Source organism: Pseudopipra pipra, chromosome 13, assembly GCF_036250125.1.
Source record: "Pseudopipra pipra isolate bDixPip1 chromosome 13, bDixPip1.hap1, whole genome shotgun sequence".
NCBI lineage: Eukaryota > Metazoa > Chordata > Aves > Passeriformes > Pipridae > Pseudopipra > Pseudopipra pipra.
Genome location: NC_087561.1, coordinates 1,488,613 through 1,501,131, shown reverse-complemented (window position 1 = coordinate 1,501,131; position 12,519 = coordinate 1,488,613). Strand labels below are relative to the sequence as shown.

General features: G+C 58.1%; 1 protein-coding gene across 2 annotated transcripts; it reads right to left on the bottom strand.

Moving 5' to 3' along the window:
• Positions 1-391: 391 nt before the first annotated feature.
• Positions 392-12,380, bottom strand: ARR3 (arrestin 3). Of its 2 annotated transcripts, none has more exons than XM_064669535.1 (16): positions 12,314-12,380; positions 6,862-6,906; positions 6,363-6,393; positions 5,994-6,054; positions 5,589-5,633; positions 5,074-5,273; positions 4,904-4,963; positions 4,605-4,672; positions 4,181-4,316; positions 4,011-4,095; positions 3,813-3,885; positions 3,171-3,308; positions 2,626-2,709; positions 2,324-2,347; positions 2,193-2,245; positions 392-847 (listed from the first exon to the last, which is right to left on the bottom strand). In XM_064669535.1, exons 2-16 carry the CDS (start codon positions 6,876-6,878, stop codon positions 711-713), a joined length of 1,212 nt encoding a protein of 403 aa, XP_064525605.1. In that variant the 5' UTR covers positions 6,879-6,906; positions 12,314-12,380; the 3' UTR covers positions 392-710. The 2 variants fall into 2 exon arrangements, with proteins under 2 accessions (XP_064525605.1, XP_064525606.1); XM_064669536.1 differs by having other exon boundaries at positions 392-862; positions 2,195-2,245.
• Positions 12,381-12,519: the final 139 nt, after the last annotated feature.

Below are 12,519 nucleotides of genomic sequence, written 5' to 3'. Positions count from 1 at the left end.
GTGCTGGGGATGGACCCAGCTTTACTGGGATGGGCCCAGCTGTACCAGGGGTCGTTGTACTGGAGGGAGCCCAGCTGTACTGGGAATGGGCCTGGCTGCACCAGGGGAAGGCCCGGCTTTAGCGAGGATGGGCCTGGATTGTACTGGGGATGGGCCTGGCTGTACTGGGGAGGGCACCCAGGCTGTACTGGGATGACCTCGGCTGTACCACAGATGCACCTGGGCTGTACCAGAGATGGGCCTGGCTTGTACCTGCTATACTGGGGACCTGGACAGGAACAGGTTCCCTGGGTCCTGCAGTGCCTCAGCCCCCCACAGCCCCTGCCCCAAAGGCTCAGACTCCCCCCCAGCCCTGGGTGGCCCCCCTGCCCCCGCAGCACAACACGGAGCCTGCACCGGGCACCGGGTGGGTTTATTGAGATCAGTGTCACAGAGCTGGGCACAGCTGGGCAGGTGACAGATGTGTGGGTGACATGCTCGGCCGGGGCCACCACACTCACCCTGTCCCTGTCCCCCCGCTGGCACCATGGGAACAGGGAGCACCGGGGGGCTTTCCAGCATGGCAGCACCAGGATGAGGTGCAGCAGCTCCTGCCACCACTACCAGGGCTTGGAGGGGGTGCCAGGAGCCCGGGGAGGGGGGCACCTAAGGGGACTGTGAGGGGCTGAGGGGCTGCACCGTGTGGGCACAGCGGGGAACGCTACGGGCAGCTACGTCCCAAACCAGGGACGGTCATGTGGGACCAGCAGCTTAACCCTCCTTCTCGGCTTCCTCCTTCTCATCTTCATCGTCCTTCTCTCCCTTGAGCTTCTGGCGAGCAAATTCCTCGATGACAATGTCCTCCTCACTGGAAGGCAGAGCAGAGCACGGTGAGAACACAGAATGCACCAGAGTGAGGAGGGGAAATACCTGCTGGCCCCCAGACCCTGCTCCTACTGGGGACAACACGGTGGTCACCCTGGCCTCATCACCCTACAGGGAACACTCAGGTCACTGTGAGCCTGAGCCCAGCACACAAACCCAGGCCCCATTACTGGCTCCACTGTGAGCCTGTGTGGCCCAAGGAGCTGGGCCTACAACTTCTGGTGTTTTTCAAGGCAACATTTTGCATTGTCAAGGGGAAAAAAAGGGAAGGAAAATAAATGAAAGTGGCGACAAAGAGCTGAGCTACTTCCTTGAGAAAGGCAAATGGCAGGTGACAGCGAGGGAGAGCCACAAAGTGAAAAGTGGGGGAGGAAAACAGAAAAAAAGAGTCAGCAAAAGTGATTCCAAAAGCTTGGGAATGTGAAATGACTTGGCAAATCCTACAGGAAGCCATGATGGAGATAGGCCAAGAGGTTTGCTCCACTGGAAGTTTAAATATCCTTGCTGAGCTGGGAAAGGGACAGTGTGAAAGAGGTTGGAGTGACAGCCTGCAGTGCTCGTGTCCCATTGCAGGGTGGAACCAGACACAAAACCTTTGGGGTTTTACAAGCCAGGGCTGTGGCTGCCAGGAATGGGTTTGACATGCTGTGGCTTCCCAGAGGGAAGCAGCCCCAGCTGTGGCTTCAGCTGGAATGAGATGATATGGTGGGAGGACAAGAGGTCTCTAGTGCTGGGGAGCATTTAGGAGCACAGGGATGTGACTTCCAGCAGTTGAGGGACCTCAGTGTGGGGATCAAGGCCATGGGGACACTGTGTCCAGCAGTGGCACTTGTGTCTGGAAGAGCATTGCCAGCTGCTTCTGACAGGGACAGATCTGTGTGGTTGATGTGTTAGAGGGAACATCTCTTTACCTTATCTTAGCTGTAGTCCAGTGATAAGCACAGCACGGGGAGAAAGGGATGGGGAAAGAGAGAGACGTGCAGGTTAGTACAGAAAAGACAGACCAGCTAACAGCTCTCCTTAATGCCTGGGTGTTTTTGTGGAAAGAGGGACGCTGGGAAGGGTGCTTTGGGGAGAACTGCTCCCACACCACTCCGTGAAAGAGGGTGGGTGCAGCCCAACTGGACAGCTGTGCCCATCCCACAGGAGAACTGCTCCCACCCTGCTCCAGGACACAGGGAAGGTGCAGCCCAGCTGTGCCCCCCCACAGCCAGGGCAGAGCAGGGCCCTTTGCACAGGCTGTATCAGGGTTGCTTTCACTGGTTCCCCTCTGAACCAGAGCTGCCCCTTCCTCCCCATGTTTTGGCAGCATCCCACACTCTACTCACACTCGTCAGGCTTGGGGTGCATGAGGATGACGGGCATCTCGACACCGACGTCGCTGGAAGGAAAAGCACCTCTGTCAATGATCCCACCCAGAACCACACCGTGCCCGGCCCCACAGGCAGCTCCCCCTTACCTGGAAGTGAGATCCCCCAGGATCCTGTGGCAGCAGGAGAGAAGGCACAGAAATCAGCCAAGGCAGAGGAGGGGAGGTGTTAGACTTTGTTTTATAATAGGGCAGAAGGTGATTGACAGTAGGGGTGATGGGGCCAGAGGGGTGGGAGTTAGAGAGCAGCCCACTGCCCCACAGACCAGGGGAGCAGGGCAGGGGCGAGGGGGCCCATGGTCTGAGTCCCCTCTCCATCTCCCTGGAGGTGCAAGATCCCCCAGCACAGCCCGAGGGGACAGTCCCTGATCCCCGTGCCCACAGAGCCTTACCCTCCTCGGGACACCATCAGGTTGACCTTCACTTTGTAGGACACCAGGATGCCCAGCACCTCCTTGTCCATGCCGGGTCTCAGGCTAGGAGGAAGGCAGAGAGGAGCAGTGAGGGGGCAGTGCTGCCCACAGGTCCCATCCACACCCCCCACAGCAGCTCTCAGGGCTGTATCCATGTCCCCTCTATGTGTGGGATTTAGCAGGAGAGGACAACAGGAAAAGAGAGGGGAGGGCAGAGCACTTGGCTGAAGCCACAGTGCAGTTTCTGGAAGCTTCTTGAACTGCCTGAGCTGGGATTTACTTCCAAGACAAGATCCAGCTCTGCAGAGAGATCCAGCAGCTTTGGACAGTGTTGGGACTGGGAGGCTGCATCTCTCCTACAGGATGGAGAGGTGGGTCTGTGCCACAAAATCCCTAAGTTTTCCAGCCAGGTGGGGTGGGCTCAGACACAGGAGGTGTGGGGGACCCTCACAGGGAGCCCAGAGCACCCTGAGCAGTGGGAAGCTGTAGGAGTGGGGAGCAGGGGGACCCCACCCAGCTCTCACATGGTGGTGGAGGCCAAGTTGGTGTCCTCGTGCTTGAGCTTCCCATCGAGAGCGAGGCCTCGCTTCTGGCGGTTGGCCGAGAGCAGGGGGGTCACGGAGTATGTTTTGGAGAAGGTGGAGTTGGCTGCCACAGTCTCACTGGAAGGAGTGGGAGAGGAGGGCTCAGAGCCAGCACCAGCCTGGTGGGTGCTCAGCATCACCCCAGTCACCTGTGCAGAACCAGCCGCCCTGCCCTCCCCACGCAGCTGCCAGGGCCTGTTTCCTCCTTTCATTCCCCCCCACAACCACTTCTTTTTTTCTCCCCCCAGCCTTTGCTCCATCCCTCCTCGTTCTCAGGGGTGAAGAGGCTGTGGCTGCCCTCAGAGATGCAAAGTGAGGAGAGGAAGAAGCCAGGGGGCAGCTGTGCACCTTCCCCAGGGACCTTCCTGGCCACCACCAGCTTGTGCTGGGGCCACAGGGGCCACGGCCTTCCCTCTCCTCTGCTTCCTCTGCACCTGCTCTTCTAACCCTGATATTTTTGCTGCTTGGTGTAAAACTGTCTCCCACACCCCTTCTCCCCATCCCTCTCCCATCCTCCTCCTCCTTCTTTCTCTCCTCCCTCTGGCTGAGATGCCACATCACCTCCAGCCCCTTTTTCCTTACTTTATCTCCTCGGTGCACACAGTCTTTGTGTATTTATCCAGGGAATAGAGGACCACATCTGTGATCTGATCCACTGAGGGGACACAAGAGAGAGCCATGTTGGTGGCGTGGCAGAGGCACAGACACACTGTTCCCCTCTCTGACAGGGAGACTGGGATGTGGTGGGTGCCAGGATGTGCCCCTTGTGCCCCCTCTCACCTGAGATCTTAATTTTCTTCACCATCTTGTTGGTGGTGTTGTTGATGTTGACGGTCACATTGATGGGCTCTCCATGGTAGTAGATCTGCAGAGGGAAGAGGTTTGGTTACATGGTTACCCTGCTCCCCATTCCCGGGGTGGCACGAAGCAGGGGACAGCTCCCTACTGACCTCCTTATCCAGAGAAGCCTCGAGGTGCAGAGGCTTGTCTGACATCATGAACTGCCGGGTGGTCTCCGCCTTCGGGGACGGCCCCGTCTGTGTGGGGGCGAACTGCACCTTGCGGATGATGAGGCGTGCGGAGTTCCTGCGGGATGGGAGGGCTCACCCCCAGTGTCCCACCGGGGGCACGTCCACACCACCTTCCAGGGGTCACAGTGACAGTCACAGTGTCTCCAGCCAAAGGGAGCACATTGCAACCTGCTCTTAGGACGTGACGTGGGGCCATTGCCCCTATTTCGGGCAGAATACCCCACCCAAACATGGCACAAGCTGACAGCAGGCCCTTGGCTTGGCCTCTACGCTGGTCACCCCGAAAAGAACCCATGGTTCAGTTTTAGGGCCGTGGGGCAGAAAAGGCATCCCTCGAAAATACCTTTTGTGAATTTTCTCCTCCAGATTTTCAGCACAAAATCCCTTCACCTCGAAGTCCACACCGCAGGCCTGGGGGAACACGTGGGGTCACTGAGCAGGAGAGGCTTGGAGCTGCCTGAGGTTTAGGTTCCTTCCCCTGGAGATCCTGGTGCTGACTCCAGCCATCCTTCCTCCCCACCCCTCATCCCACGGGCCATGTCCCCATGAAAGAGAAACAGCTCTCATTTTTAGCACCTCACAATTTAACCCCCTGCCAGGGAGGAGAGGTCTGGGGGACACGGGTTGGGGACAGCAGCTCACCTTTCCCTCATCATCTGGCCCAGGCTGGAGGCTGATGGAGCAGGGCAGGTTGGTGGCAATCTGGGTAGAACAGGGAAAGAGAGAAGAAAGGAAATAAAGAGCATGCCCAGAGATAAATCCCAGTGCACTCCATGGGGGAGCATGGCCAGGAAGAGCTGAGCAGCCCCTACCTCGAAGGTGAAGGGGTAGGCATTCTCCCCGAGCTTCTTCAGCAGCTTGTCCTGCATGGGTGTGAGGGTTTTGGGGGCCTGGTCCGGCACGGGTGGGAAGATCTGGACGGTCTGGACCCAGATGTCCTTCCTGAAGGTCAACCCGATCACGTCCAGGTCATCGCGGCCGTAGCGGAAGGCGCAGGTCAGGGTCACGTACACTGAGAGGGGTCAGGGGAGGGTGGGATGGAGGGGAGGCATGGCAGGGAGGGGGTGGGTAGGCAGGAAAGAAAGAAAACCTATGTTAATAACCCTTCAGCAGAAACGTGACTGTTACCAGGAGCTGGGCCTCGGGCACTAAATATAAACCCAACAGGGTTCCTCCTGCCTTTGTGCTGCTGCGGCCCTGCTGTCCAACGAGCTGTAAACACACTGCAGCTCTAACCTGAGCACAGCCCCAGGTCACTGGTGAGCTTTGAACAGGTTTCCACCCCTCCCCTCATTCCCCTCATGCCCTGTGGTTTCTGTATCAATACCTTTCCTGTCCTTCAGGTACTCTGGGTCGATCAGGCAGACACCATCTGCAAACAAGCAGAGAAGGAACAGTGAGCTCACCCACACGGGAAGATTCTTCCTAAAACACAGTTTTTCAAACTCAAATAATCCACTTTTCAGCTGAAAGGTGACCAAGGGGAGCTGCTGGTCAGGGGATGGTGGTGCCTCCTCCAGCATCTCCCCCAGCAGCATGGCTGGGTTGTTTCACAAAGGGACTTTGTCCCTTTCCCCACCATTTTTCTTAAAGGTGTTTGCAGGAAAACAGGATGTTTGCTCCTTCTGCTCCAGTGGAAATCAGAGATAAGCAGACATCTGCACAGAGACCAGTGTTCCCGGCCTCTCCCTGCCTGTGCTTCCACCTGTGTGCTGGGCACAGACCTACTCACCTACAGATTCCACTGAGTCCACGTTATCCACAAAGTCTCTCTTCCCCAGGTAGATGGAAAGCTGGAGGGAAAGGAGGAAGCAGGTTAGTATTTGCCATGGTCCCAAATTTTGTAGCCCTGAGTTGTGTCGTGGGGCTCAATACCGTGTTGGACCAGACATTGCAGTTAAGGGGTCACATCAGGGTATTTTTTAATTTCTATTTTGAAAAATGAGTCCTGCAGTGGCATCGTGGCAGGTCTGGCAGGAATCAGTCTGATCTCAAAGGGAAGGGAGACCCAGCCTGGGTCCTAGGGGCAGATTCTCCCTGGAGAATCCCAGGACAGGCTGTCCCTGGGCTGACCACACCTGGGGACAGGTCATGGACTCACCTTGGTGTTGGGGCTGGTCTTCTTGAACACCCTGTGGAGAAAACAGAGACAGATATTTGGGAATGCCCTGGACAAGGCTGGGTGGGGCACAGTCCACTCCCAGGGCAGGGAGATGGGGGTTTCCCTGCAAATATGCTGCACCACCAAGAGCTACCCCAGAGCCTGCTTGGGGTGTCCTGTCCCCCAGGAATTCGGTGTCCTGTGAATTCAGAGCCAAACCCCCACCCAGGGGATGTTGTGCTCCTGAGCTCAGGGTGATCATGGAGGAGGGGGTGGATTTGCTGTGTCTTAAGGGTAAGTGAGAAGACCCAACAGGAATTAAAAAGAGAAGGGGCTTTCCTGGCTCCATGACAGCCCCTGCTGTGATTTCACATTCCAGCCCATGGGAGCAGTGGGTGGGGAGGGTTGGGGGGGGGATGACTCTTTCTCCCTCTGCTGCTGCCCTGCAGGGCCCTGCTCCATCCCAATTATAAATAAATAAATAAATAAAGACACATACTTTGCTCCTTGTGCCATTTTCAGTCAGCGGCTGCACAGGTGGGATCTGTGGGGAGAGAGGAGGAGAGGTCTGGGTGAGGAGGTGGGGAAGGGGCAGCCCCCAGCCATTGCCTCCAGCAGGACACATCCCCCACACCCCAACAAACTGCAGAGCCCTCAGGACATGGCACTGCTGGGCCTGTCCCCTTTGCAGAGCTCAGGAGCTCCAGGTTCAGTGGGGGCTGCCCAGCTTTGGGGTGGCACAAGGGAGCAGGTGCCAGCCCCTTGTCCCTGGCCAAAAAGGTGGTGGAGAGAAGGTGAGAGAGAAAAAGGGAGAGTGGTGTCCCAGAAATCAAAGTGAAAGAGTAGGCTTATATTAGATTTAGGAAAATATTCTTTACTGGGGGAGTGGTGAGGCGAATTGCTGAGAGAAGTTGTGGCTGCCCCAGCCCTGGAAGCGTCAAAGGCCAGGTTGGACGGGGTTTGGAGGAACCTGGGATAGTGGAAGGTGTTCCTGCCCATGGCAGGGGGTGGAGTGAGAAGGTCTTTAAGGTCCCTTTCAACCCAAAGCATTCTGTGATTCCTCTAAAATAGGAAGCACAGGGGTTACTCCCAGTGGAGCAGGTTCAAGGCTGGGAAAGGCAAGCAAATGAACAAAAGGCCTTACAGAGTTTCAACTCCATGAATTTTCCCTGTCTGCAGGAAATTGGCTGCCATGGCTTAACAGCAGGAACAGGTTCGTTTTGTCCTGTCACTCATGGGAAAAGGAGGAAACCACAGGGAGAGAGGTCAAGGGAAGCTTAATTGCCCTGTGGAAAGAGGGGTCTCGAGGCACAAGGTCCCTCCATCCCCATCCCTTCATGCTGGGAGTGTGGCAGGGGCTGCCCAGTCCTGTCCAGCTGCTCCCTGTGTCCTGCTCTCTCCTGCCTGGTGTCCAGGATGAATCCGTAAATATCACATGGATCACCAGCCAATTCACCAGGATAATGGGTGGGATGAGCTCAGCTTCTTAAAGTTAGGCAGCTCTGACATGAGCAGAGCTTAATCCCTGGCAGGATTTTAAGTCCCAGGGGCACGTGGACAGAGTTGCCTCTGTAAATAAGCACAGGGATGCTGGTGAGAGAGAAGGCATTGATATGGTGGGAGGAGATGATCTTCTTTGCCATGGGAAGACAAGGGAATAGTCCCAAGCTCAGGATCTTTGATGCCCCTGGGTGCTGTGGGATGTGAAGCTCAGGAATCCTCACCTGCAGGGTTTCTTGGGCAGCAGCAGGAGAAGGTGGGAAGGGAGCGGGAGCAGAAATCTCAAACCTCTCCAGACCCCAGGAATGGGGGATGAGACAATGAAAGGTGGAGGAGTGGAGAGCTGAACTCCTCCTCTGCACCTCCTAGGCCCCAGAGAAGGGATTCAAACCTCTCCTAGTTTTGGCTAAGCTCTTGCACACCACTACCCCACCCCTCCAACCATGCCCTCTGGCTTGGCCAGGCTGAAATCCTTTTCATTTTTCCCAATTCAGCCCCAAACCACCCTCCTTCCAGCCACAGTCCAGCACCAATGTCCCTGCCCTGAGTGTTTTCTAAAACTCTGAACCCTCAAGCACTGGCAGGGCCCGGGCAGCAGAGCAGGCAGCACTCACCTGGCAGGTGGATGGACAGACAGACACTCTCTTCTTCCTCCGCCGGCACGTCCCAGTGCCACCCAGTCACTACGGGCTGCTCGCAGTCCTGCAGCTTCTTATATCCCCCCTGGCTGTCCCTCCCCTGGCATCTGATCTCGCCCACTCAGCCTTGGCTGGGGATGCAGGGGGTGTGTGTCTGTGTGTGAGTGGGAGAGGTACTTTCGGGAAGAATCCTATTAGTTGATTAACTGGGGAGACGCTTCGCGAGTAAGAGTGGGCTAAAAATACTCTGCTGCTGGAGCCCTGGGAAAGCAGCTTATGGGGATTGGCAAAGGGCTTAGGAGCAAGGTGATGGTAATTGAGGTGGAAGCTCTGCTCCTGGTGAGAAGGGGTGCAGGTTCCCACAGGGGCTCTCTACAGCTGCTCCCATGGCAAGTGGAGCTGGGCCAGCCCTGGGCACGAAGGTGGATGGAGATGGCAGAGGGGAGTGAGGGACCTTCCCAATGTTCTCCCTCCCTTACAGACTTTCCTGGCTGGATAACAGACGGATGGAGGCACAAACAGCTTCCTGCATGACCAATGTGCCTATGAGGCTGGTCACCTAGAGATGACCTGCCATGGTCCAAGGCACATGGGGTACAAGATGTTGGGGTGAAGGCCTTGGCAGGATTCCCCCTCCCTGAATCACCAGGGAAGGACCAGCCACCCCTGGGTGTTGCAACACAGACCTACCACTTGTCCCCCAGCATGACCTGCTCAGCCCTGGTCATTTCATAACACCACAGGCTGGCCTTGCCTGACCCAATTAACACATCATTAATTCAAGGTTTGCAAAGCACAGAGTGGCTCTGCCTTACAGCTGCCGGGAGAGCAGCATTCCCACAGCCAGCCTGCAGTGTGGGATCCCCTTCCCACGGGGATGGCTGCGGGATGCTGCCCCGGGCTGGCTCTTGGAATGGGCCATAGATCCCAAGGATGGCCTAGGGCAGCTGCAAACTCCTCCAGCAAGGCCCCACCCATCCTCCTCTCCTCCAGCATCCCTCAAACCGTTCCTTGCTCACCCATATGCTTTGCCTTGGGGGTACACTTTGTTCTGGCTCAGCCTCCAGAGCTAAGCACTGAGGTCAGGATGTCCCTGCTCACTGCTGTACCACCATCCCAGAGCTGCCAGCAACCTCCTCCCAGCAGCCTGGATCAGCTCAACAACCTTCATCACCTGGGTACCAACTCCTCCCTAACACAGCCCACCTGTGCCCCGAGCCCTTTGGGCCACCAGCAGCCACTGGGAGCCACCAGGAGCCACCATGGCATGGCAGCCCTTCTGCCAAGGCTTTATCTGCCAGCACACGTTCCCTGGGGCCGGGACTTGTGATCTCTAATTGCACACAGGAGAGCTGCTTAAGGTGCAGATTAACGGGCGCTATTTCTGCTGCAGTCAGGGGGACACATGAACTGTGACCTTCACGCTACAGGGTGAAAGAGGAGGAGGAGGAGGCAGCCCCACCTGGACACCCATTGCCCAGCCATGGCCTGGGGCACCTAATCCTGAACTCTGTGTTTGTGGCTCCTTGTTACACTCCCAGGAAGGGCCCTGGGCCCAGTGCTGCTCTCCTGCGGCTGTAGGGTGTGTCCAGCATGGCAAGGGTGGGCAGCAGAGTTCATTGTGGATGGCTTGAGCTCACCTTAGTCCCAGCTGCATGGATTCAGCCTTCCCCAAGTTGGGGGACAGATATTTCCCCTCCCCAAAACAGGGGTGAGGTGGACAGAGACCACATCCCTTCCCACATTCGCACCGAGCTCCAAACCAAGTGCCAGGGAAGGAAGCAGTGTTATAAATAATAGGGAAATGAGAGAGGCCTTCTTCCTTTTTCATGTGTATGTAATAAATGGCCAAATGTTCCTCTCATCTGCCTCATCCCACCATCCCTGCAGGTCCATGTGGTGCATGAGGCACAGCTCAGCCACTTCCAAAGGGGCATGACACCAGGGACACGGGGCTGGTGAAACATGCGGGGGCCTGGCTTCATCCCTGTCTCCCAATGGATGGTGCCCTGGAATGTCCTGCCCCACCAGAGAAGGCCCCTGTGTCCGTAGGGTCTGCCCTCCGAAGGGGGCCTGGGTGCAGAAATCTGGCACTGATCCCACATTGCCTTCCCAACTACACCTGTGCCCAGGGGCTGGCAGAGCTCCCCGGGTGCCAGGGCCTCTGGCACTGTGCACGGCAGCCACCTTACATAAACACTCACAGCAGGCACTGCTGATTTCCCAAAGCCCCTCAGAGCTCCAGGGCTTCCTCCCCTGATCCGGATTAGGAGGCGTGGATGGCATTAGTCGAAGACAGGCATCTCCGTGGCCGCGGGAATTACTGACGCGCTGTTAAGTAACGGGAGGGAGCAGCGCCGGCGGGATGGGGCCTCTGGCGGGATGGGGCCTCTGGCAGGATGGGGGTGTCCAGCAGGATGGGGGGCTCCAGCCGCTGTCCCTGCACAAACCCACCACCACTGTGTGTCCCCAAGGCGGGTGCTGGCGAGAGATGCACCTGCTGCCGCATGGCCCAGAGCCGCCAGCCCAAAGTCAAGAGGCTGGCCCGACTTCTAGGTGGCCTGGCCACAGGTTCCTCTCGAGGCTGGGAATCCAGGAGGAAGCCTCAAGGGGCTTTTGGCACGTCTGCACTGGTGGCTGGGGCAGGAGGTGGTGGGCGACGGTCCCTTTGCATTGGCTCGTGGCTGCAGGGATCAGTTTGGGATGCCGAGGGTGGCGGACGGCCAGGAGAGTGGCTTGGCACAGCACTCTATCCTCATCCTTATCCTCCTCCAGCAGGAACCTGCTGCCCCCTCTCCCCCCCAGCAGCCATGGTGCTGCCAGGCACTTGGGCAGCAGACGGCGGCTGCTGCTCATCTGTAATTAATTGGTGCTAATCAGCCTGTGCAGTTCAATCCGCCGCACGTGTGGCCGCTCGCTCCTGGCCACGAGGAGCAAAACTCCGGGGCTGTGGGGAGCCCCAGTGTTGTCTGCAGCCCTGTCCCACTGGCAAAATCCTCTCCTTCCCGGCCCCTTCCTGGAAGTCCCAGAACCCCAATTCCCTTCTGCCTGCAGGCAAGGCAGGTGGAGTGATATGAGTGCCATCGTGGGTGCCTGGTGCCTACAGCAGCCCCATCTCCACATAGTGACCATCTCAGTCCCTGCCCACATGCTCACCTACCCACCACCCCAAACACATTTCAGGGGCTTCCTGCTGTCCTACACCATTGGCAGTCCCTTCTCCCAAGGTCCTGCCTGAGGGATGTGGCTCTGCCTCATCCATCATCCCTGAGGAGAAAGCACAGCAGGAGCGGGCTGGAGGCACTCCAGGAGTGGCCCTGCTGCCCCTGCCATGCTCAGCCTGCAGGGCTGTGGCTTCCCGTGGTAGCGGGGCTGGAGCAGGGGAGGGGCGAGGAGGAGGAAGAGAAGGAGGAAGAGAGCAGCCACAGAGTGAGAGGCACAGGGCACCGAGCAGGTGGGCCCGGCCAGTGGGACTGGGGGCATCAGTGTGGGCATTGGCCCCATGATGCCACCCCAATGGGCAGCGTGATGGTCAGGGAGCTGCTGTGACCCACCGGAGGGAGCCCAGAGAGGCCAGTGCAGCATCACGGCTCTGCTGCTGCTTGGCTGCACCTGAAAAGTTCAGCTCACTGCCCACAGCACCCTACAGGAACCCCAGGAGTCCCCACGGCGTCTGAGAGGGACGGTGAGTGTGGGGGGTGTCATCAGACCCCTGTGTGCCCCCGGGGCACCAGCATGGCCTGTCCTCGCCACGCACCGGGGCAGGATGGTGGCCCCGGGCTGCTCCCCCATGGGACTGATCCTCCCACTGACCTGCCCCTGTGCTCCCTGCAGGCTGGAGCCTCCGCCATGAGGATTATCCAGACTCCCAGCCTCCACCAGCTGCCGCCCTGGTCCTGCCTCTGCCACAGTGCCTGGCCGTGTGGCACCCTGTCCCCGTGAGCTTCTCCTCAGGGGCTGCCCCTCACCCGCTGGGACCTGTGGGCAGCACTGTGCTTGGGGACCGAGGGACCCCCACA